The sequence below is a fragment of the Gekko japonicus genome, unplaced genomic scaffold, assembly GCF_001447785.1.
Source record: "Gekko japonicus isolate JY-2015 unplaced genomic scaffold, Gekko_japonicus_V1.1 scaffold424, whole genome shotgun sequence".
Lineage (NCBI taxonomy): Eukaryota > Metazoa > Chordata > Lepidosauria > Squamata > Gekkonidae > Gekko > Gekko japonicus.
Window position 1 is genome coordinate 382091 of NW_015165247.1, and position 25989 is coordinate 408079.

Below are 25989 nucleotides of genomic sequence, written 5' to 3' on the forward strand. Positions count from 1 at the left end.
CCCCACTCCCCCCCCCACTCCTTGCCCAGCTCCAGTTGGTGCGGATTTCCCAGTGGCTGCAGACTTGCACCCGGCACTCCGCCGTGGCGTTGGGCTTCTCCAGCTGCTCGCACCGTTGCGGGTGCACCATGGTGGTGCGGTTGGCGTAGACCTGCCGGCAGAGGACCTGGCGGTGCTGGCTGCCCAGGCCGCAAGACTTGCTGCAGGCCGACCACTCGCCCACGTCCCAGCTGGAGCAGTCGAGGAGGCAAAAGGGAGAGGGAGTTTTGAGCAGGGCGCCGCCATCCGGGACGTGCTCTTCGCCGGTCTTAGAACAGGAGTTGGACTCAGGATCTGGGTTTGGGTGGGTCACGGTCCCCCAGCACAATCAGGGTCACAGGTCAGGGGTACTCCAAGAGCCTTCCGACCAGTGTTCCCGCTAAGCTGGGTTAGTGTGAGATAGCTCACAGTTTGTTTAGCCTCCGGCCACTGTTCCCTCTAAGCTGAGTTAGTGTGAGCTGGCTCACAGTTTTTTAGCCTCTGGTTCACACATTTTTGTCTCCACTCAGGAAGGAGGGCTCCAGAGCAAGCTAATTTATGCAGCAGGCAAATCGCTTGCTCACAACTTTAATGCCAGTCGCTCACCAAGTAGAATTTTTGCTCACAAGACTCCACAGCTTAGCGGGAACAGGCTTCGGTTCAGCCATTCTTGTCTTTGTTCAGGAAAGGTGGCTCCAAACTTGTGTCCTGACCTAGCCGTGTGCTCAATCTAGTTTCGGCCGGTTCCACATGTGGTCAGGAGAGGTACCTGAGCTTCGCTCCCGAACACAATAGAAGCTCGGATCCTAGTTCCCGGCCAATCGGGAACCTAGGGTCCCCAGGAATAATCTAATCAGTGTAAATCAACTATTCACGGGTGTGTGGGTGTGTTTTCCTTGGGGCATATAAGCCGGCCTGCGAGTCAGCTACTTTGTCTTGTTCTTCTCCGAATAAAGTATGAGAGCTGAATTCACTAAGTAAGTCTCAGTACTTTTCAAAACTAATTTACGCAGTAGCCAAATCGCTCGTTCACAACTTTGATGCCGGTAACTCACAGAGTAGAATTTTTGCTCACAGGACTCCACAGCTCAGAGGGAGCATTGCTTCCAACTGATTTTTGGGCAGTTCCCCAGCTGTGCACCTGTGATGTCCTGACATTAAAGCTGTGAGCGAGTAATTTGGCTACTGCATAAATTAGTTTGCTCTGGAGCCCTCCTTCCTGAGCAGGGACAAAGGTCTGTGAGCCGAAGGCTAAAAAACCGTGAGCTAGCTCACACTAACTCAGCTTAGAGGGAACACTGACCAGGGGCCATCAGGAGGTCCACCTGCGGGGCCAGAACTCCAGAAGCCCTCCCACTGTGGCCCCCCAAGCACCAAGAAGACAGAGCATCACTTGCCCCAGACAGAGTGTTCCATCTATACCTTGTGGCTAAGAGCCACTGATGGACCTCTGCTCCAGATGCTTATCTAACTCCCTTTTGAAGCTGTCCGTGCTTGTAGCTGCCACCACTTCCTGCAGCTGTGAATTCCATGTGCTAATGACACTTAGGGGTGAAGAAGGACTTCACTGTACCTGTTCTAAGCCTACTGCTCACTGATTTCATGGAGGGCCCACGAGTTCTTGTGGTGTGGGATGACCATGACCATGATACGAGCACGGGGACCACCACCATCACCTGGTCACAGCCACAGGTCGAGCACCTGTTTAAGGCGCAGTGGGAGGGTCTGAAGAAACAGCCGGCAAGCCTGCCCCCTCCTCCCCTTTCAGCCCTCCCCTCCATCTCTGGCAGAAGCTGGGACCCAGCAGGGGGAGGGGCCCCGCCCCAAGGAAGACCCGCCGGAGGGGGACCGAGCACTCACTAGGCCGGGCAGGGCTCCGTGTTGCAAGCCTCCTCGGACACGGCCGGCTTGGGGAGGAGGTGGCACATCTCTTCCGCCACCTCTTCTTGCAGAGCACGGGAGGTGCAGCGGTAGACCGACTGCCAAGAACCTGGGTGGAAAGAAGCAAATGCTGAGAACCATAGAAATCCGCATCTCGAAAGCCCCAGATTTTTCAAAAGCGAGTCCCTAGTCCTCATGGATGAAGAAAGAACGAGAAGACACCTCAGGGATAAAATCTGGCCAGTCCTAAACACATGAACACATTCAGAGGCGCCCATTTGTCCCATACGGCCTGTTAAGGCTTCCATAACGATACAGGTGCGAAGTAGATCGACACAGCCAGAAAGTATTTCTTTGTGCGTGTGAAATGCCGTCAAGTTGCTTCCAACTTATGGCAACTGTCATGATCTGGGCTGTGCCACCAGAGGCCTACTAGGCCCAGGGAGCCTGGCTAGCAGTAGGTGAGGCTGGGCCTACAACTCCCAGAAGCCCCCGAGAGGTTTTGGAGCCAAAACTGACCAATAAGAAAAGAGGAGGGCTTGGAATAAAAGATCTGGAGCAGCAGGAAAAGCTGTTCTTCTTCCCAGAGGGCAGAGTCAGAAGGAAGGCTGCTGCAGGGAAGAAACTCCTCCACTTTGCACCTGGCTGGATGGCCTTGGGCAAGCCGTAGTTCTGATAAGAGCTGTCCTTGAAAAGGAGCAGTTTCTGTCAGAGCTCTCTCAGCCCCACCCACCTCACAGGGTGTCTGTTGTGGGGAGGGGAAGGGAAAGGAGTTTGTAAGCCTCTCTGAGACACCTTTGGGTAGTGAAGGGCGGGGTATAAATCCAATCTCTTTTTCTTCTTCTTCTTCTTGATACAGCTTAACTTCTTTTTGACTTTTTTCAAAATTTTACATCTTAACTTCTTTTTTACTTTCTTCAAATTATCTTCTGGTTCCATTTTCAAATTTTTTGCAGCTTAACTTCTTTTTTACTTTCTCCAAATTACCCTGGAACAAACATGGTCATTTAGAACTCTTTCCATTCGTAACATCAAAATCTTGTTGGTCTCTAACGTGCGGCTGGATTCATCTCTGTATATTTTCATGCTACAAACTTTATTCTAAGCCCTCTAAGCAAAAAGGAAAAGGGAGAGCCAGTGTGGTGCAGGGGTTAAGGGTGTTGGATTGGTATCTGGGAGACTTGGGTTTGAATCTCCACTTCTGCCATAGAAGCTGGCTGGGTGCCCCCAAGCCACTCACACTCTCTCAGCCTCACCTACCTCACAGGGTTGTTGTGAGGATAAGATGGAGAGAAGAGAACGACGGAAGCTGCTCTGGGCCGCCAATGAGGGGGGAAGGTGGGGTATAAATGAATTAAATAAATAACAAATAAAAACATTAAATACCCCCTGGACGCACCCTTTCCGCAGGTGGCTGAGCATTCGGTGTTGCCGACTCGTTTCCAGTAGAAGTCACGTGCCAAATCTGAGTTCTGCTGGAGAGGAGGTGGCGGTGGAGGCATTGGTGGGACGCGGACGTTCCGCTGCAGAGTTCCAGGGGTCCTCCCGGACTGGCTGGATGAGACTGGAGGCGGAACTACGGCGTGGCTCCTTCCGGATTGGCTGGATGAGACCGGAGGCGGAACTATGGCATGGCTCATTCCGGATTGGCTGGATGGGATGGGGTGCCGAGCTGGGACAAGGTTCTGTGTCTGCAGCGGCCTCGGGTGCACGTGGGAGGCGGAGGGCTCCATCGGGTGGCCAGCAGATACCATGGCGAGGGCACCTGGAAAGGGAAACGTAGAATCATAAGAGCTGGAAGGGAGCTTCAGGGTCATCTAGTCCAACCCCCTGCACAATGCAGGAAATTCACAAATACCTCCCCCCCCACACACACCCAGTGATTCCTGTTCCATGCCCAGAAGATGACAACAAGAAGAAGAGATTGTATTTATACCCCACCCTTCACTACCCAAAGGAGTCACAGAGCGGCTTACAAACTCGTCTCCCTCCCCCTCCCCACAACAGACACCCTCTGAGGTACGTGGGGCTGAGAGAGCTCTCAAGAGAACTGCTCTTTCAAGGACAGCTCTGACAGAACTATGGCTTGCCCAAGGTCATCCAGCAGCTCCGAGTGGAGGAGTGGGGAATCAAACCCGGTTCTTCCAGATTAGAGTCCGCACACTTCACCACTACACCAAACTGGCTCTACTGGAGGAGTGGGGAATCAAACCCGGTTCTCCCAGATTAGAGTCTGCACACTTAACCACTGCACCAAAAAAACCCCCCAGGATCTCCAGCCAAACTGGCTTGGAGAACAACTGCTTCCTGACCCCAAAGTGGCGATCAGCATTACCCTGGGTGTGTAAGAAAGGGCCACAAGAGCTAAGCACTGAGGCAACCCTTCCTGCCCTCCCTTCTCGTAATCTGCCTAAATTTACACAATCCGCATTGCTGTCATATGATCATCTAGCCTCTGTCTGAAGATCTCCAAAGGATCTCCTCCCGAGGAAGCCTGTTCCACTGAGAAACCGCTCTAACCGTCAGGAAGTTCTTCCTAATGTTTAGCGGATTTTAGATATCACGGGCGAGGGAAGGAATGTCTCCCTGACAAAGTTCGATCCTTTTTGGATCTGAAGCTATGTATTCCTTAAAGATTTGTTAGATGGTTGAAGTTCACGGTACACAAGAATAAAAAACTATGTTATTTAGGCATAAGCATAAGATTGGTTAAAAAAAAAGAAGAAAAAATTATGTAACCCCATTTATGTGTGTATGTTTGTGTGTTTATTTTATGTTTGTATGTGATTTTGTGTTAAAAATCTTAATAAAATTCTGTCCTTGGGGACATATGTGTGTATGTTTCTGTGTTTATTTTATGTTTGTATGTGATTTTGTGTTAAAATCTTAATAAAATTCTGTCCTTTGGGACAGGTTAAAAAAAAAGAAAAGAACATAAGAACATAAGAGACGCCAGTGCTGGATCAGGCCAGTGGCCCATCCAGTCCAACACCCTGTGTCACACAAGGGCCAAAAACACCAGGGGCCATCAGGAGGTCCAGCAGTGGGGCCAGGACACCAGAAGCCCTCCCACTGTTGACCCCCCCCCCAAGCACCAAGAAGACAGAGCATCCCTTGCCCCAGACTGAGAGTCCCTATCTATACCTTGTGGCTAATAGCCACTGATGGACCTCTGCTCCGTATGCTTATCTAATTCCCTTTTGAAGCCGTCCATGCTTGTAGCCACCACCACTTCCTCTGGCAGTGAATTCCGTGTGTTAATCGCTCTTTAGGTGAAGAAGGACTTCCTTTTATCCGTTCTAACCCGACCGCTCACGGCCTAGGAAATTCCGGGAACCGGTCGTGAGAAAAGACTTTGAATCTGTACTAACGTATCCCACGCTCCCTTGGAAGACAGAGTTTCAGGACAGCAGCCGTGTTGGTCGGCAGAAGAAGAGCTACCTTGGAGTGTAGAAGCATCTGAAGAGACTAACACGATTGTCGAAGAATAAGCTTTCGAGAGTCAACGCTTAGTTCATCAGGCGTCTGACGCTCAAAAGCTCATACCCTGAAATTATTGTTGGTCTCTAAGGTGCTGCTGTACTCGAATGCAGCTCCTCAGAAAACAAAGACACCAAGGAAATGTTAATTTTTTAGCAGCATGAAAGAGCACGAGTCCCGTAGCGGCTTAAAGGCGAACTAAATTTGTGGCCGGGGAGGAGCTTTTGTGAGTCTGCGACTCACAAAAGCTCCTCCCCGGCCACAAATTTAGTTCGCCTTTAAGCCGCTACAGGACTCGTGCTCTTTCCTGCTGCTACAGACAAACACGGCCACACACCTCGGTTTAATTTTAAAAATGACAAATGATTTGATTTGTATCATGCTGTTCCTTCCAGAAGCTCAAGGGGGCGCTGGTGCTATTCCCCCATAATATCCTCGCAACAAACCTATGAGGGTGATTACCTTGGGAACCAGCGCAAACTTTGGGGCCGGGTGGAGATCCAAACCCATCTCCCCACACGCCATAACCCCGTTGGCTTTCATTAAATTTCCGGGAAGGAAGAACAGAATATCAAACAGCAAAAAATAGGCCTTGCACCTGGTTTAAACTTGAGCTGCAGACGCACACGGAGACCCCAGAATGATTAAAACGTGGGATTCACTGCCAGAGTATGTAGTGATCCAATGCTCCCTCTAAGCTGCGGAGTCTTGTGAGCAAAAATTCTTGTGGGCACTCCATGAAATTGCTGAGCAGTCGGGTTAGAATAGGTAAAAGGAAGTCCTTCTTCACCCAAAGAGTGATTCACACATGGAATTCCAATTCCAATAACCTTTATTGGCATAACCACATGGAATTCACTGCCACAGGAGGTGGCGGCGGCTACAAGCATGGATGGCTTCAAGAGGGAACTGGATAAACATCTGGAGCAGAGGTCCATCAGTGGCTCTTAGCCACAAGGTATGGATAGGATCCTGCCAACCTAGCAGCTCGAAAGCAAGAAATTGCAAGTAGGTAAATAGGTACGACTTCGGTAGAAAGGTTCCGTGCACCTTGGTGTTTGCAGGGAGGTCAGGGTATAAATTTGATAATAAATAAATAATAAAATAAATAAATAGTCATGCTGACCACATGACCACGGAAATGTCTTTGGACAGTGTTGGCTCTTCGGCTTGGAAACGGAGATGAGCACCGCAACCCTAGAGTCGGATTCGACTGGCTTTCGAGCAAGGGAACCTTTACCTTTACCTTTACTTATGGATAGGAACTCTCGGACTGGGGCAAGTGATGCTCTGTATTCTTGGTGCTTGGGGGGAGGGGGGCAACGGTGGGAGGGCTTCTGGTGTCCTGGACCCACTGCTGGACCTCCTGATGGCACCTGGTGTTTTTGGCCACTGTGTGACAGAGTGTTAGACTCGATGGGCCATTGGCCTGAACCAACATGGGCTTGTCTTATGCTCTCATGTTCTACCATGTGAGCTCCTGGCATTAAAGTTGGGAGCGAGGGATTTGGCTGCTGCAAAAATTAGTTTGCTCTGGGGCCCTCCTTCGTGAGCTAAGACAAAAATGTGTGAGCCGGAGGCTAAAAAACTGTGAGCTAGCTCACACTGACTCAGCTTAGAGGGAACACTGGTGATGGCCACAGGCTCCCCCCCCCTTCAAGTCACAGCTGACTGACGGTGACCACGTGGGGTTTTCAAGTCAAGAGACATTCAGAGGTGGTTTGCCATTTGCTTGCCACTGCGTAACAACCCCAAACGTCTTTGCTGGTCTCCCGTCCAAATACTGACCAGGACCAACACTGCTTAGCTTCCGAGATCAGACTAGCCAGGTCGGAAGTCACAGACACAGACAGCTTTAAACGGGGATTAGACAGATTCAAGGAGGAGAGGTCTATCAGCTGCTAGCCATGGTGTCTAAAGGGAACCTCCATGTTCAGAGGCAGTCAACCTCTGAATCCCAGCGCCAGGAGGCAACAACAGGGGAAGGCCTCGGCCTCTCTGCCCTGTTGCTGGCCCTCCAGAGGAACTGGCTGGCCCCTGTGTGAGACAGGAGGCTGGACTAGGTGGACCCTCCCTGGTCTGACCCAGCAGGGCTCTTCTGATGTTCTTCTCAGGGGAAGGCCTCGGTCTCTGTGCCGTTGTTGGCCCTCCAGAGGACCTGGTTGGCCCCTGTGTGAGACAGGAGGCTGGACTAGATGGACCCTCCCTGGTCTGACCCAGCAGGGCTCTTCTGATGTCCTTCTCAGGGGAAGGCCTCGGCCTCTCTGCCCTGTTGTTGGCCCTCCAGAGGAACTGGTTGGCCCCTGTGTGAGACAGGAGGCTGGACTGGATGGACCCTCACTGGTCTGGCCCAGCAGGGCTGGTGTTCTTCTCAGGGGAAGGCCTCGGCCTCTCTGCCCTGTTGTTGGCCCTCCAGAGGAACTGGTTGAGGCCCCTATGTGAGACAGGAGGCTGGACTGGATGGACCCTCACTGGTCTGACCCAGCAGGGCTCATCTGATGTTCTTAAGCCCAAGAATTCTGCTTTTCTCTGCTCTGGGAAGCAGGAAATGAAATTTCAGGGTCTGCAGCCCGAAACAATTTATCACGGACACCAAATCACTATTGGCCCAACTGCACAAGGTGTCATCACTTCCCAGGTTTGGGATTTGAACTGTGGACTCAGAAACTCCGCAACACATTCATAGGGAGCGATTCCTCACCGAACCCCTGACGAGGGCTGTGGACGTCGGCAGCAGAGCTCTCTGGCCGGTCCAAGGCCACGAAGAATTGGTAGGAGACACCAGGGTTATCTTGCTGGAAGATCATCTGGGGAGGAAGGTGCCGACAGCCAGTGAGTTCGGAACGTCAGCCATAGGAGGAGGAAATAATACACATTGTGCGTTTCAATTCCCTTCCCTCTTCCAGCGCAGACAGACCCTTCCTGAGTAACTCTCTGCTTCCCAATGAGGAAAGGGCTCCGTCTCCCTCCATGACCGGTCTCCTTCCAAGGCAAACGAGAAGCCCCTCCTATCTCTGAGGCTCCGTCCACTGAACCCACACACAAGCCCCTCCCATTCTTGGTTTCCGTCGCCCTCCCCAGTACTGACGGTACCCTGCCTGGATCACACGTGAGCTACCCCACGGAAAGCTGCCTTCTCTTTACCAAGCGAAGGAACTTGTTTGGAAGGACCGGACTTATTTATTTGTTTGTTTGATTTATATCCCGCCCTCCCAAAGGCTCAGGGTGGCTCACATGCACATAACATAAGAACATAAGAGACGCCAATGTTGGATCAGGCCAAAGGCCCATCCAGTCCAACACTCTGTGCCACACAGTGGCCAGAAATACCAGTGCCATCAGGAGGTCCAGCAGTGGGGCCAGGACATTAGAAGCCCTCCCACTGTTGACCCCCCCAAGCGCCAAGAATACAGAGCATCCCTTGCCCCAGAATGAGAGTTCCTATCCATACCTTGTGGCTAATGGTCACTGATGGACCGCTGCTCTTAACATAAGAACATGAGAGAAGCCAATGTTGGATCAGGCCAAAGGCCCATCCAGTCCAACACGCTGTGTCACACAGTGTCCAAAAAATACCAGGTGCCATCAGGAGGTCCAGCAGCGGGGCCAGGACACTAGAAGCCCCCCCACTGTTGCTCCCCCCAAGCACCAAGAAGACAAGAAGCATTAAAGCTGTGAGCGAGCCATTTGACAAATGCATCCATTCGTTGGCTCTGGAGCCCTCCTTCCTGAGCCGAGACAGAAAATGGGTGAGCCGAAGGCTAAAAAAAACCGTGAGCTACCTCACACAGACCCAGCTTAGAGGGAACACTGGTTACAATGCTCCCCCTGAGCTGTGGAGAGGCTTGTGAGCAAAAATGCTACTTGGTGAGCCACTGGCATTACATAGGAACATAAGAACATAAGAGAAGCCAATGTTGGATCAAGCCAAAGGCCCATCCAGTCCAACACTCTGTGTCACAAAGGGGCCAAAAAACCAGGTGCCATCAGGAGGTCCACCAGCGGGGCCCATCCGGAAAAGCACATCCAAGAACAGCTCCTTTTGCCGACTGCTGGAAATGTGGTTTTTCCTCCATCCTCCTTAAGTACCGCTCACAGACGTTCAAGAAGAAGAAGAAGAGGAGAAGAGATTGGGTTTATGCCCTGCCCTTCACTACCCAAAGGTAGTCTCAGAGCGGCTTACAAACTCCTTCCTCTTCCCCTCCCCCCACCAGACATCCTGTGAGGCAGGTGGGGCTGAGAGAGCTCTTGACAGAAATGGCTCTTTTTCAAGGACAGCTCTTGTCAGAACTATGGCTTGCCCAAGGTCATCCAGCCAGGTGCAAGTGGAGGAGTGGGGAATCAAACCCGGTCCTCCCAGGTTAGAGTCTGCGCACTTAACCACTACACCAAACCGGCTCTCAACTAGCATTGCAATATTGAGAATCCTAAACACTGGGGGTGTTTCTTTTCAAATTAAAGGTGAAATTTTCCAGGATGCTGAAGACACATGAACACACATGTAGTTTCCTTGCACTGAATCAGACCCTCGGGGTCCATCAAAGTCAGTATTGTCCACTCAGACTGGCAGCTGCTCCAGGCCGAGGTCTTTCCCATCACCTCCTGCCTGGTCCTTTTTAACTGAAGATGCCGGGGACCAAATCTGGGACCTCCTACATGCAAAGCAGAGGCTCTTCCACTGAGCCACAGTCCCTCTTTACAGCTCTCCAGGGTCTCAGGTGGAGGTCTTTCACAACACCTACTGCCAAACATTTTAACTGGAGATGCTGCCAGGGATTGAACGTGGGACCTTCTGCATGCCAGGCAAAGGCTCTCCCACTGAGCCACTGAGCCACAGCCCATCTTTACAGCTCTCCAGGGTCTCAGGTGGAGGTCTTTCCCATCACCTCCTGCCTGGTCCTTTTTAGCTGGAGATGCCGGGGATTGAACCTGGGACCTCCTGCATGCCAAGCAGAGGCTCCACCACTGAGCCACAGCCCCTCTGTACAGCTCTCCAGGGTCTCAGGCGGAGGTCTTTCCCATCACCTCCTGCCTGGTCCTTTTAACTGGAGATGCCGGGGATTGAACCTGGGACCTCCTGCATGCCAGGCAGAGGCTCTGCCCCTGAGCCACAGCCCCTCTTTATAGCCCTCCAGGGTCTCAGGCGGAGGTCTTTCCCATCACCTCCTGCCTGGTCCTTTTTAACTGGAGATGCTACTGGGGATTGAACCTGGGACCCTTCTGCGTACCAATCAGATGCTCTGCCACTGAGCCACAGTGCCCAGGACGATTCCAGACACGCAGCACGCGCAGAGTGCCGGCTCAGGCCTCGCATTGTCCCCCCCTTGGCTTGTGTACTCACATACACATCTATGGGTTCTGTGGTCGGTCCCTCTGCCGTCAGCGACTCTCCCTCGTGCCTGTCGCTCTCAGGCCGGCTGTACACAAAGACGGTGCCCGCCGCCTCGTAGCGCCCGGGAGGGTTCACAGCCCAGTTTCCATTGATGATGGATTTCCCGCTGCGGATCCGAAGGGCTGGGAAGGGGGTGTAAGAAGGAAAAGCCAGGGCTGAATGGACATGAAGCAGACTTCCATCGGTCCATCAAGGTCAGTATTGTCTACTCAGACTGGCAGCTGCTCTTCGGGGCAGGAGTCTTTGACATCCCCTGTGGCCTGATCCTTTTAACTGGAGAGGCTGGGGGATTGAACCCAGGACCTTCTGCATGCATAGCAGATGCTCACTTGCGGACCAACCAATGTAATCCGCCCTGAGCCTGCTCACGAGGAGGGCAGGGTATAAATTTCATAAAATAAATAAATAAATGCTCGGCCTCTGAGCACCTGTCTATCATCTGTCCATCAAGGTCAGGAAGAAGAAGAAGAGAAGAGATTGGGTTTATCCCCCGCCCTTCACTACCCAAAGGTGTCTCAGAGCGGCTTGCAAACTCCTTTCCCTTTCCCTCCCCACAACAGACACCCTGTGAGGTCGGTGGGGCTGAGAGAGCTCTGACAGAAACGGCCCTTTTTCAAGGACAGCTCTTGTCAGAACTATGGCTTTCCCAAGGTCATCCAGCCAGGTGAAAGTGGAGGAGTGGGGAATCAAACCTGGTTCTCCCAGATTAGAGTCTGCGCACTTAACCACGACACCAAACTGGCTCAGGAAGGAAGGAAGGAAGGAAGGAAGGAAGGAAGGAAGGAAGGAAGGAAGGAAGGAAGGAAGGAAGGAACAACAGACACCCGGTGAGGTAGGTGGGGCTGAGAGAGCTCTTGACAGACACTGCTCTTTTTCAAGGACAGCTCTTCTCAGAACTATGCCTTGCCCAAGGTCATCCAGCAGGTGCAAGTGGAGGAGTGGGGAATCAAACTCGGTTCTCCAAGATTAGACAACAGACACCCTGTGAAGTAGGTGGGGCTGAGAGAGATCTGGCAGAAACGGCTCTTTTTCAAGGACAGCTCTTGTCAGAACTACGGCTTTCCCAAGGCCATCCAGCCAGGTGCAAGTGGAGGAGTGGGGAATCAAACCCGGTTCTCCCAGATTAGAGTCCGCGCACTTCACCACCACACCAAACTGGCTCTAAGGCCTACACTCCAGGATCTCAGGTGGAGGTCTTTCACATCCTCTGCTCCTTGTTTCTTTTAACTGGAAATGCCGGGGATTGAACCTTCAAAGCCCTATACGGCCAGGGGGCAGCACACCTTCAGGACCACCTCTCCCCATATGAACCCTGAGATCTACAAGTCAACATCTCTTAGTAGTCCCCAGCCCCCCAGGGCCTTTTTAGCCCTGGCCCCCACCTGGCGGGATGAGATCAGGGTCCTGCAGGATTTATTACCATTACAATTCCCTCTGGCCGGCCCACCGTCAGTGGCATGGATTCTTAAAGGTAAAGGTTCCCTTGCTCGAAAGCCAGTCGAGTCCGACTCTAGGGTTGCGGTGCTCATCTCCGTTTCAAAGCCAAAGAGCTAGCGCTGTCCGAAGACGTTTCCGTGGTCATGTGGCCGGCATGACTAAACACTAAGGCGCACGGAACGCTGTTACCTTCCCACCGAAGTGGTACCTATTTATCTACTTGCAGTTTCTTGCTTTCGAACTGCTAGGTTGGCAGGAGCTGGAACTAGAGACGGGAGCTCACTCCGTCATGCGGCACACTCGGGTCTCCAACTGCTGAACGACCTTCCGCAGCCTGCAGTTCAGCGTCTTAACCACTTGAGCCACCGCAGCTCCTGGATTCTTAACTCCATCTTAATCGCTAAGACATCTGATCAGGATTGACACAGTATTTTAGGAACTGTGCTATTTTACACTGTTGTTTTAAGTCGTTTTAATTGAATTGATTGTATTGCAGGGAGGGCGGGATACAAGTCCAAATAAATAAATAAAAATAAACCTGAGGCCTTCAGCATGCAAAGCAGAGGCTCTTCTACTCAGCCCCAGCCCCTCCCCATCAATGTTCCCCTCTAAGCTGTGGAGTCTTGTGAGCAAAATTTCTACTTTGTGAGCTGCTGGCATTAGAGTTGTGAGCGAGTGATTTGGCTACTGCATCAATTAGCTTGCTCTGGAGTCATCCTCCCTGGGCTAAGACAAAAATCTGTGAGCTGGAGGCTAAAAAACTGAGAGCTAGCTCACACTGACTCAGTTTAAGAGAGAACGCTGCGAGTCCCAATCCTGGTTCATCTTAAGCCATGTATGCATGCGCGCAAACACGCGCAAACACACACAGCAATGTGCCCCCCCCAACCCGTGCAGAACGCTCTGCCTGCCTTGGGAGCCTCTCTCTCTCTCTCTCTTGACGTTCAGGGCCTCTCCAAGCGGTTTTGCCTCCCGGCCAAGAGGGGTCCTGCCACGTACCCTGAGAAGCCCTCCTCTGGAGGGATATTTATTTAATTTATTAATTTAAAATATTTTTCAGCCACCTTCCTACCTTGTGGAACTCCAGGCAGCTTGCAATGTGAATAAAACAACAATGATTAAGAAAACAAACAAAAGACCGCAGTTAGGCCTGCCAGTTTAAAAAAACAAACAACCCACTACGTTTAAGTCAAATGCATTCCTAAATAAAACTGTCTTCAGCTGCCCCCTGAAGATTGAGGGTAAGACGCTAGACACACCTCCCTGGGGAGGTGGTTCCACGATTGTGAACATAAGAGAAGCCAGTGTTGGATCAGGCCAATGGCCCATCCAGTCCAATGCTCTGGGTCACACAGTGGCCAGAAATACCAGGTGCCATCAGGAGGTCCAGCAGTGGGGCCAGAACTCCAGAAGACCTCCCACTGTTGACCCCACCCCCGGCACCAAGAACACAGAGCATCCCTTGCCCCAGACCGAGAGTTCCTATCCATACCATGTGGCTGATGGACCTCAGCTCTTAACATAAGGATATAAGAGAAGCCCATGTTGGATCAGGCCAATGGCCCATCCAGTCCAATGCTCTGGGTCACACAGTGGCCAGAAATACCAGGTACCATCAGGAGGTCCAGCAGTGGGGCCAGGACACTAGAAGCCCTCCCACTGTTGCCCCCCCCCAAGCACCAAGAAGACAGAGCATCCCTTGCCCCAGACCGAGAGTTCCTATCTATGCCTTGTGGCATCCAATCCCGTCTTAAGAACATAAGAGAAGCCAGTGTTGGATCAGGCCAATGGCCCATCCAGTCCAACACTCGGTGTCACACAGTGGCCAAAAATACCAGGTGCCATCAGGAGGTCCACCAGTGGGGCCAGGACAACACTAGAAGCCCTCCCACTGTTGCCCCCCCCTCCCAGCACCAAGAATACAAGGCATCCCTTGCCCCAGATCCAGAGTCCCTAGCCACTGATGGACCTCTGTTCCATATGCTTATCCAGTTCCCTCTTGAAGTCATCCATGCTTGTAGCCAATGTTCCCTCTAAGCTGTGGAGTCTTGTGAGCAAGAATTCTTCTTTGTGAGCTACTGGCATTAAAGTTGTGAGCGAGCAATTTGGTTGCTGCATAAATTAGTCTGCTATGGAGCCATCCTGCCTGAGCTAAGACAAAAAATGTTTGAGCCGGAGGCTAAAAAACTGTGAGCTAGCTCACACTAACTCAGCTTGGAGGGAACACAGCTTGTAGCCGCCACCACTTCCTGTGGCAGTGAATTCTACGTGTTAATCACTCTTTGGGTGAAGAAGGACTTCCTTTTATCCGTTTTAACTCGACTGCTCAGCAATTTCATTGAGTGCCCACGAGTGCTTGTCTTGTGAGAAAGGGAGAAAAGTACCTCTTTCTCTACCTGCTCTATCCCATGCATAATCTTATAAACCTCAATCATGTCACCTCTCAGACGTCATTTCTCCAAGCTAAAGAGAAACACCACTGAAAACGCCCTCTCTCCTGTGCCCACCAGACGAGCTAGAGACCAACACAGCTACCCTGTATAACCACACTAAACCAGTAGTTGTGGATAAAACACAGGAAGGCTCTCTTCTGCACTTCCTCTCTCGTACACATGCGTGCACAACACACACACACACCCCAGTCCGTACCCAGATAGTTGGGGCTGCGAGTCATCTCCTTGACCTGGATCCGGGTGGCCCCCGCTGGGATCTCCAAGATGCGGTGGTACCCGATGGGCACGTCCGTGTCGCTGAAGTTGCCGACCACCAGCTTGCAAGTGGTGTGGTCGCCCCCACAAACCCCACAGCTGTCCTGCGTGCGGTTCGAACCCAGAACCCCATCACAGCCGGGCGTCTGAGGGGAAAAGAGGAGAGAAACGAGCGAGGGGAGGTGAACCGGGCTGCCTGAGCAATACGCGTGGTGTGGAGAAAGGAGATGGTCTCCATTTTGCCCCCGTCCCCCCACCCACAGCAAGAGTAGTCATTGCAGCAAAGTGGGAAATTGAAGATTGTCCCGCTCTTGAGAACTGGATAGATAAAATGCAAGAGTATGCAGTTATGGCAAAACTGACAAACTTCATTAATCAGAGCTCAAAAGGGCGGGATATAAGTCTAATGAAATAAATAAATAAATAAATAAGATGAATTTGAAAATAACTGGCGAGTTTTCCATGTTTACAATAACCAATCTTTGTAGTTCTGCAGTTGGATGGTTCATATTATATGACAGTTTCAGTATGAAATACTAAAGATGTTTTCTTTTGTAAGATCAGTATTATCACAACAAACTGCGATCTTAAAATGATACACAAATTTTGATGAGGTTATTCATGGTTTATCGTTTAACTGATAAGATCGATAAGATAGGATAAAATCGTAATATATTATGAGAAAATGGTAGAATATTAAGTAGGTTGTTATAGCAGTTTTTTAAAGTTATAATGTTATATAATTTCCCTAACAATTCAAGTATTTGAATCAAGGATTGTTCTTTACAGGGCACAGGAACGGAGTTCCGGCTGGCTCCCAAGTTGGCCACGCCCAGCAGGAACTCGTTAGCACAATAGGCCACACCCAACAGCAGAAACTCATTAGGATTGGCTGCATTAGGGGTGTGTGGCCTAACATGCAAAGGAGCTCCTGCTACAAAAAAAGGCCCTGGGTTTTGACAACAAACAAGGTAAACAGAATAACAAGCAAAAGGTGGGTGTGGCTGGATAACCACACTTCTGGCAACATGTGGGTGTGGCCTAATATGCTAATGAGTCGCTGTCAGGGGTGTGGCCTAATATGCTAATGAGTTTCTGGTGCTGGGTGTGGCCTATTATGCTAATGGGTTCCTGCTGCGCTTTTTCTACAAAAAGAGCCCTGGTTTATATTTGCAAAAAATGCCCTTTATACTACGTTTTGGCTATTTTACCTTTTATTCTTTTCCTTTACCTCTTTTCTTTATTCTGTATCCCTTCGAAAAGTTTAAAATAAAAATTATTTAAAAAATAATAACAACATATTTCTCTCCTTTCCACTAGCGTTTCTCAAACTGTCCTCCCAGGCCTCCTTGAGACCTGACAGCGTCCCAGCCGCCAAGGTTGTTATAGCGATTTTTTAAAGTTATAATGTTATATAATTTCCCTAACAATTCAAGTATTTGAATCAAGGACTGTCCTTTATATTTGCAAAAAATGCCCTTTATACTATGTTTTGGCCATTTTACCTTTTATTCTTTCCCTTTACCTCTTTTCTTTATTCTGTATCCCTTCGAAAAGTTCAAAATAAAAATTATTTAAAAAAAAATAACATAGTCCTCTCCTTCCCACTGGCGTTTCTCAAACGGTCCTCCCATGCCTCCTTGAGACCTGACAGCGTCCCAGCCGCCAAGGCCCCGAGCAACTCACCAGGCACTGCCCAGCGACGCAGATGTCGGAGGAGCCGGCCTCGCACGGTGTCCCGTCCTGCACCTTCTCCGTATGCCGCACGTAGAAACGGTACCCAATGGGGCGGCAGTTCAACTCACAGCGCTGGGCGCCCCGCACTGCAAGGCAACACAGGAGAAACAGGCATCAGCGCTTAGCGGTCAGACCCCTTCCCTCGCTGAGGGGCAGTTCATAGCTAGAGAACCATGAACACCCTTCCTGATACATCACCTCGAATATCATAAGGGCAAGACACTGCCTGGCCCCAAATGACACTAAATGGATGCCAGCCAGAGAGACAAGTCTGGAGATGTCGTTTAGAAGTGTGAGCAAGAACACGAGCTCCTCCCCACCCTGGAGAGACACATAGTTTAAGACAACGGGTCTCCCAAGAAGCTGTTGACTCACCTTGAACTAATCTCATCAACACCCAACCTCACTGCTCTACACCCATTTACCCTAATTAGGTAAAGGTAAAGGTTCCCTTGCTCGAAAGCCAGTCGAATCCGACTCTAGGGTTGCGGTGCTCATCTCCGTTTCAAAGCCAAAGAGCCAGCGCTGTCCGAAGACATTTCCGTGGTCATGTGGCCGGCATGACTAAACACCAAGGCGCACGGAATGCTGTTCCCTTCCCACCGAAGTGATACCTATTTATCTACTTGCAGTTTCTTGCTTTCGAACTGCTAGGTTGGCAGGAGCTGGAACTAGAGATGGGAGCTCACTCCGTCATGCGGCACACTCGGGTCTCCAACTGCTGAACGACCGACCTTCCGCAGCCTGCAGTTCAGCATCTTAACCACTTGAGCCACCTGGTAGCTTTTCCCATCTGGTACTTACAAGGTCCCCAAGCCCCATTTGCACCTGTAGTCCACCTCAGAAAAACCCATTAGGCTACTCCCAAGTCACTCTGCACCTCTTTAAAACCCATCAAGTTATTGTTTTGGGGGCGAATACGTCAGCTTGGAGGACGGCGGAAGACAGGAAGGCCTGGCATGATCTGGTCCATGAGGTCACAGAGTCGGACTCGACTGTGCGACTGAACAACAACAACAAACGTCACCTTGCCCCAGGGAGCATTTTGCCCTGTATCTAGAGTCCGTAGCCACCAGTGCAGTGTGTGTGTGTTTTCTTGGCCACACCCACACTCCGTGTGTTCTCTTCTCTTCGTGAAACACTGGCTGTTTTGCTGCTGCTTCCTGGACCTCTACAAGATTTCGGTAATTATCACCCTTCCCTCAAACGATTCCCGCTCCTCCCTGGTTTTCTCTTAGCTAGCTTGTGTGTGTTTTCATTGTGTTTTATCCTTTTGTTCTCTTTTAATTCATTTCCAGTTAAACTTCTGCCAGGTTTATTTGAGAGTTCTCTTAAAGGGAAAAATCCTCTCATTCTGTCTCCTTTAAGCTAATCCCCCCAACTAATTAGGAGTCCGCCTATTTGGGTAACACAACTTCTGCAACAGGGAAAAGTCACAGAAATGCCCGGGAGCAGGACTTTGAACAGGAACTCACACAGGGGCAAACATGGTCACTCCAGGCAAGCAGGCTGGGAAGCATTTGTGACTTAGAAGAGAGGTGGCTTGTTGGCGGGCCCAAAATGACTCACAGAGTTAGGCAGGATGATAAAGTGGAACTAAAACTCGCTCAAGGGCTTAACCACAATGCTCCACCTCTGCTCTCCCTTTTAACAAATGAGCCCCGTTGCTGTCCCCCCTGCTTATACTTGAGATCTGTGCCTGGGACTCTCTTCCTTTCTCCTTCCACAGTCCAAAATCCGTTATCTTCTTTTCTTCTCCTTTTATCCTGCATCATGAGCAGCTGACCTGTGGAACTCCCTCCCACCAGATATAGAGACGGCCAACAAATTATCTCTTTTTCAAAGTCCAGATTTAATTCACAAACAGCTGTTAACAAATTATTTTGTGCACATTTAATCCGCAAACAGCTGTTAACGAATTATTTCTTTCTCAAAGTCCAGATTTAATTCATAAACAGCTGTTAGGGCTTAGCAGAATACACGAACCACATCTCCCCCCCCCCCGAGTACGATCTTCCAACATGTCCTTCAATGTCCAGGCCTGAGAAGGGACTCGATAAATGTAGGAGGGGAAGCGGTTTCCAGGCACAACAAGAAGAGAACAAAAGAATAATAGAATCATAGAATGTTAAGAGTTGGAAGGGACCTTGCAGGTCATCTAGTCCGACCCCCTGCACTCTGCAGGAGCAAAGGAAATGAAGCACAGAGTGCAAGAAAAGAACGTGGTGAGAGTAGGCCAAGGCAGGATGGTCTAATGGGGTGTAGGCAGGGGTCATTTCATAGAAAAAGAGGTGCAGGAGCTCATTAGCATAACTCATTAGCATAACTCATTTGCATGTGCCACACCCCCTGACATCACCGGAAGTGTCAAAGGCAACACCCACCCCTCAGGCTCTACTGGACTGTTTTGGATTGCTAGCTATTGGCGGGGAGGGGGGACGTGCAGATCTGTCCTCGCAGAGGAGGGAGAGCTTGTACCGGAATAAAACTTGGTCTTAAAGGTGCCACTGGACTGTTTTGGGCCGGGGGGCCGGGGGGGGCTCTGCAACTTACCAGGCTGCTTCTTGCTCTGACTGAGGGCTGCTGGGAGCAGGGGGCGGGGCTTGTTGCATGTGCCTGCCCCATGGGCTCTTTACTGCCGGAGCTCCGCTCCTGTGCGCTCCTGCAGGAAATGACCCCTGGGTGTAGGGATGTTGAATATCGCGTGCTTGGACTGGATGGGCCATTGGCCTGATCCAACATTGGCTTCTCTTATGTTCTTAAAGAATGCTAGAAGCTTGAATCCGGCCTGTCGTAAGCCCCCCACCCCACCCCCCGATCTCCAGATGCAGCCCAAGAAAGGGTTAAGGCTGTGCTTTCCTTCTCCACCCAGCAGAAACTAACCTTCTGGGACGCGGAACGGCCTTTAGCAGCCAAGATGTTTTCACATTTTCCAGAGTTTATTTTAAAAGAAGCTGCCGGCAGAAGATGGGAAGCGGGGGGGGGGGGGGGGGGGTTGGAGGTTTTTGGCCTTCTCCGCGCAGCGTGCAGTCCTCTGGCTCAGCCGCCTAGCATGGCTAAGCGGCTAACCCCGTCCCCGGAGCGCACACCCAACGAGGCCGCCGAGGGAGAGAAACACAAAGAGGGGTCTTGTGCTACGACTCTCCCCCGTGCCCCCCTTTGCGCTGAAAACATAAACATTGGCGGCGGATATAAATAAAGAGAGCAGGCGGAGGGGGAAGAGCAAGAGACGGGCTCAGCGCCGTTTCTCTGGGGAAACCCACCACCACCACCATTGCTCTCACTCATTTACAAGACTTTCAGCTGGGGAGAAGCTCTCTCGTTCTTCGGGGCATCGTCTTTTCCTTCTCAGAGGCAACGAGTTGCAAAAGGATCGGGCCCAGAAGTGCGCTTTCCAAAAAGACAGATCCAGGGGGCAGTGTTCCCTCTTAGCTGAGTTAGTGTGAGCTAGCTCACAGTTTTTTAGCCTCCGGCTCACACATTTTTGTCTCCGCTCGGGAAGGATGGGGCTCCAGAGCAAACTAACTGATGCAGCAGCCAAATCACTCACTCACATCTTTAATGCCAGGAGCTCACAAAGTAGGATTTTTGCTCACAAGACTCTGCAGCTTAGAGGGAACGTTGCCAGGGGGGTCAGCAGTGTGGGTCGGAAGCAGCAGAACAAATTTCGAGCCGAGCGGCACCTTTTAAAACCAGCAAAGTTTTATTTATTTAATTTGCTGCTCAGCCCGTCCATAAGTTTGAACCTTACCTACCGTTCCAACGTATTTGAAAAAGTATTTGAACATAGAATCACAGAAAGTTAGAGTTGGAAGGGGCCTTGCAGGTCATCTAGTCCAGCCCCCTGCACTCTGCAGGAGCACAGCCGAAAGAGAGCCCTACAACATACCCGAAAGAGGGTCGTCCAGCCTCCACTTGAAAACGCCCAGCGAAGGAGCATCCACCACCTCCCCAGGCAGTCTGTTCCACTGCTCGACCACCCTTACAGTCAGGAAGCTTCTCCTGATATTTAGACAGTATATCGACTCCCTTGTCATTCCCACCCATTAGATCTAGTCTTGCAATCCAGAGCAAGAGAGAATGGATCCACTCCATCTTCTACGTGACAGCCCCTCCAATACTTGAAGACTGCAATCATGTCCCCTCTAAGCCTTCTCTTTCCCAGGCTAAACAGACCCAACTCTTTCAGCCTTTCCTCATGAAAGCTCATACCTTGAATAAAACTTTGTTGGTCTTAAAGGTGCCCCCGGACTTTAAATTTGGTGTCATGGTTAAGTGCGCGGACTCTAATCTGGGAGAACCGGGTTTGATTCCCCCACTCCTCCACTCGCAGCTGCTGGATGACCTTGGGCAAACCATAGTTCTGTCAGAGCTGTCCTTGAAAAAGAGCAGTTTCTGTCAGAGCTCTCTCGGCCCCACCTACCTCACAGGGTGTCTGTTCTGGGGAGGGGAAGGGAAAGGAGTTTGTAAGCTGCTCTGAGACTCTGAGTGAAGGGCGGGGTATAAATCCAATCTCTTCTTCTTCTAAATTTGTTCCAAAGAGATAGGTTTGGGTGCTCAAGCATTCCTAGAAGTCATTCTGAAAGCATTCTGCTCCCTCCCTGATCTCAGACTGGGTAAACTGCTTGCAGATATTCTGCAGTGCAGAAAACACTCTGCACATGCTCACAGCTACTGTTGTTATCACAAGGACATACAGTTCTCCCCCCCCCCCCAAGAATGGGAAACAGGTTCCAGAGCAGAGCTCCGGCAGAGGCCTGATAAAATTACACATGAAAATTTCACCCCGCTAGCTGGGAAAAAGGAAGGGTGTAAAGGTTAAATGACGTCTTAGCCCCAGGGCCGAAGGATTAAGCCATCGAAGAGAGGTGCAGGCCTCACCGTCAGACTATCAGACCTGCCCCTGAACCTAGAGGAGCGTGGAAGTGGGTTTCATTCTGGTCTCTTACAGATGGTGGCAGGGCTATTTTTGGGCAGGAATGCACAGGAACGGCCACACCCAACAGCAGAAACTCATTAGGATTGGCTACATTAGGGGTGTGTGGCCTAACATGCAAAGGAGTTCCTGCTACAAACAAAAAGCCCTGGGTTTGGAAAACAAACAAGGTAAACAGAATAAGAAGCCAAAGGTGGGTGTGGCTGGATGACCACACTTCTGGTAACATGGGGGTGCGGCCTAATGTGCTAATGAGCTGTGCTGTCAGGGGTGTGGCCCAATAGGCTAATGAGTTCCTGCTGTTGGGTGTGGCCTATTATGCTAATGAGTTCCTGCTGGGCTTTTTCTACAAAAAGAGCCCTGGATGGCGGAAAGAACAAAGTTAAGAGTCCAGCGGCACCTTTAAGGCCAACATGGTTTTATTCAAGCTGTGAGCTTCCCTGCGCACACTTTGCTTTATTGCTTCAGACCGACAGGGCTGCCCACCTTGATCCATATTTATAGACGGCGGAAAGACACTCTCGACATGCTCAGGAGTCGCCCTCCTGCCCATCATAATTTCACAGACATCAGGGCACTGGAAAGGGTGGCCAGCAGCGTTCCCTCTAAGCTGAGTGAGTGTGAGCTAGCTCACGGTTTTTGAGCCGCCGGCTCCAGAGCACACTAATTGATGCAGCGGCCCGATCGCTCACTCACAACCTTCATGCCAGGAGTAGCTCACAAAGTGGAATTTTTGCTCAGAAGACCCCACAGCTTAGAGGGAGCACTGGTTGCCAGGCAGGGTTGCCAGCAGTCTTCCCTCTAAGCGGAGTCAGTGTGAGCTAGTTCACAGTTTTTTAGCCTGCAGCTGACACTTTTTTGTCCTTAGCTCAGGAAGGCGGGCTCCAGAGCAAACTCGTGTATGCAGCAGCCAAATCGCTTGCTCAAAACTTGAATGTCAGGAGCTCACAAAGCAGAATTTTTGCTCACAAGGCTCCACAGCTTAGAGGCAACATTGGTTGCCAGCTCCGGGTTGGGAAATACCTGGAGATTTGGAGGGTGCAGCCTAGGGAGAGCTGGGCTCGGGGAGGGGAGGGATTTCACTGGGATATAACGGCGCCCACTCTCCAAAGCAGCCATTTTTACCAGGAGAATTGGTCCATCTGGAGATCGATTTTAACAGCGGGAGATCCCCAGGTCCTTCCTGGAGATTGGCAACCCAGGCAGCCAGGGCTCGACCTCTTCTGGGGATCCCCTACTCAGATTATTTGCAAACTGGTCTGTTGAGATCAGGCCCTGGTTTAGGTACCGGCGAAAGATCAGGAGAAACTTCCTAACTGTCAGAGTGGTTGAGCAGTGGGACGGACTGCCTCGGGAGGTGGTGGATGCTCTTCGCTGGACGTTTCCAAGCGGAGGCTGGACGACCAGGGGTCATTTCCTGCAGGAGCGCACAGGAGCAGAGCTCCAGCAGTAAAGAGCCCAGGGGGTGGGCACATGCAACAAGCCCCACCCCCTTCTCCCAGCAGCCCTCAGTCAGAGCAAGAAGCAGCCAGGTGAGTTGTAGAGCATCCCCGGTCCAAAACAGTCCAGTGGCACCTTTAAGACCAAGTTTTATTCAGGCACAAGCTCTCCCTCCTCTGCGAGGACAGATCTGCACGTTCTCCCCCCCCCCATAGCTAGCAATCCAAAACAGTCCAGTGGAGCCTGAGCGGTGGGTGTTGCCTTTTGACACACTTCCGGTGATGCCAGGGAGTGTGGCATATGCAAATAAGTTATGCTAATGAGTTACGCTAATGAGCTCCTGCGCCTCTTTTTCTACGAAATGACCTCTGTAGACGACCATCTTCCGGGTATGTTGTAGGGCTCTCTTTCGGCTCTGCTCCTGCGGAGTGCAGGGGGTCGGACTAGATGACCTGCAAGGTCCCTTCCAGCTCTAACATTCTATGATTCTATAAAAGAGGGGGGGGGGCAGGAGAAAGGGTGCCTTAGTGCGCGTGCAAAGCTCTCCTCCCTTCTCCCACGCTCCTCTTTCGTTTCCGTGTTTTCTCCAGTGTTGAAGGCAGCCAGCGCCGTTTCCTATGCCGTTGAGGCTACAGCCGAGAAGCCGAGGGTGGTTTCCTGGAAAGAGAGCTGACAGCGGCTGATGCCTTCCCCACGGACTGCTGGGAGAAGTCCTCCCTCGCATCCACCCCCTCTCAACCTGGATGGGGGGGGCAAAATAGGCAGCAATGGGGGTTGGGGGTTGGAGACGGGATCTTTGGAAATCCCTAATCGGCCCTTCGCCTTGGCCAGCGCCCCAAGCCAGGAGTACGGCTTCCAAGCGGCCTTGCATCTCTCAGCACAAATAAGATTTTTGGCCTCGGGTCGCGGGGTGACATCACCTCAGGCAGCCGCTCAGACCCTCGGGGAGAAGGAAAAGGGGGCCGGAGGCGACGGCCCTGCCCGTCCTCCCGGAACTGGCCGTCGGAGGTATACTGCTTCTGTATGAGGAGGCTCCATTTCGCTACTACGCTCAAAAAGGTTGTCTCGCAGGGCAGCCACCCGTGTATTTTATGGCAGTGAATTCGTAAGTGAATGACATGAAGGGACGCGGCTTTCGCCTGTCCCAAACATTCTGATCTCGATCCATGGCCAACCCGGAGTATCTTGGGAGATGACACAACTGTCGATACCGGGTAAATTGGTGGAAACCGTTATTAAGGAAAGAATTAGTAGGCACACAGATGAACAAAACCTACTGAGGCAGACTCAGCATGGGTTCTGTAAGGGAAGATCTTGTCTCACTAACCTGTTAGTGCTCTTTGAGGGGGTGAACAAACATGTGGACAAGGGGGACCCAATAGATGTTGTTTACCTTGACTTCCAGAAAGCTTTGGATAAAGTTCCTCATCAAAGGCTCCTAAGTAAGCTCAAAATTCATGGGATAAAAGGACAAGTTCTTTGTGGATCAAAAACTGGCTAATTAATAGAAAACAGAGAGTGAGTATAAATGGGCAATTTTCTCAGTGGAGGGAGGTAAGCAGTGGGGTACCGCAGGGATCAGTACTTGGTCCACTGCTTTTTATCTTGTTCATTAATGATTTGGAGTTGGGAGTAAGCAGTGAAGTGGCTAAATTTGCAGATGATACAAAGTTGTTCAGGGTGGTGAAACCCAGTGAGGATTGTGAGGCACTCCAAGGGGAGCTGTCAAGGATGGGCGAGGGGGCGGCAACATGGCAAATGGGGTTCAATGTGCCAAGTGCGAGGTGTTGCACATTGGAGCCAAAAACCCTAAATATAAATACACATTGATGGGGTCTGAACTGGCAGAGACTGATCAAGAGAGAGATCTTGGAGTTGTAGTAGATAACTCACTGAAAATATCAAGACAGCTTTGGAAAAAGTGCAGAAAAGGGCAACTCGAATGATAAAAGGGTTGGAACACTTTCCCTATGAGGAAAGGTTAAAGCACTTGGGGCTCTTTAGCTTGGAGAAACGACGACTGAGGGGAGACATGATTGAGGTTTACAAGATTATGCATGGGAAAGAACAGGTAGAGAAAGAGGTACTTTTCTCCCTTTCTCACAATACAAGAACTCGTGGGCACTCCATGAAATTGCTGAGCGGTCGGGTTAGAACGGATAAAAGGACGTCCTTTTTCACCCAAAGAGTGATGAACACATGGAATTCACTGTCACAGGAGGTGGTGGCAGCTACAACCACGGACGGCTTCAAAAGGGAATTAGATAGGCATATGGAGCAGAGGTCCATCAGTCGCTATTAGCCACAAGGTATAGATAGGGACTCTGGGGCAAGTGATGCGCTGTCTTCTTGGAGCTTGGGGGGGCAACAGTGGGAGGGCTTCTAGTGTCCTGGCACCACTGCTGGACCTCCTGGGGGCCCCTGGTATTTTTGGCCACTGTGTGACACAGAGTGTTGGACTGGATGGGCCATTGGGCTGATCCAACATTGGCGTCTCTTATGTTCTTATGTTATGTTCTCTGGCAGCGAATTCCCCATTTCAATCACTCCCTGTGTAAAGTAGTATTTCCTTTTGTCCATCCTGAATCTACTGCCCCATCAGCTTCATTGGATGCCCCCGAGTTCTACGCAGCGAGCTCTGAACAGACCCTGTGTGTGGAGCTTCTGTTCCAAACAAGCAATGAATGGGATAATTCAGCTTCCTGACACACAGCTCAGCTTTCCCAAATTTCTAGGCTGCAAAGACGGGCAACCCATTTTCCTCGGAGCAGAACGTTACATAGAACAGACACGGCAACTGGCAGGGCGCCCCGGTCAGCCTGCGGTGGGGTCGGCAGGTGGAATGCACGGCTCCAATACTGCCGGGGCCTGGAGGATAGAGAGCTTGGAAAGAGACTATGGGGAGGCACCTGGAATTCACTGCCACAGGAGGTGGTGGGTGGCTACAAGCCTGGATGGCT

At 51.0% G+C, this 25989-nt stretch overlaps 1 protein-coding gene across 1 annotated transcript in view; it reads right to left on the reverse strand.

Annotated features, from left to right (window-relative positions):
• Window positions 1–25989, reverse strand: part of ADAMTSL4 (ADAMTS like 4) — a 50238-nt gene that overhangs the window by 10707 nt on the left and 13542 nt on the right. The window contains exons 3-9 of the mRNA XM_015410096.1: window positions 16603–16739; window positions 14858–15062; window positions 10721–10893; window positions 8081–8186; window positions 3299–3664; window positions 1879–2008; window positions 26–230 (exon numbers count right to left, since the gene is read on the reverse strand). Coding sequence (XP_015265582.1) covers window positions 26–230; window positions 1879–2008; window positions 3299–3664; window positions 8081–8186; window positions 10721–10893; window positions 14858–15062; window positions 16603–16739 — 1322 coding nt within the window. The remainder of the gene's footprint in view (window positions 1–25; window positions 231–1878; window positions 2009–3298; window positions 3665–8080; window positions 8187–10720; window positions 10894–14857; window positions 15063–16602; window positions 16740–25989) is intronic.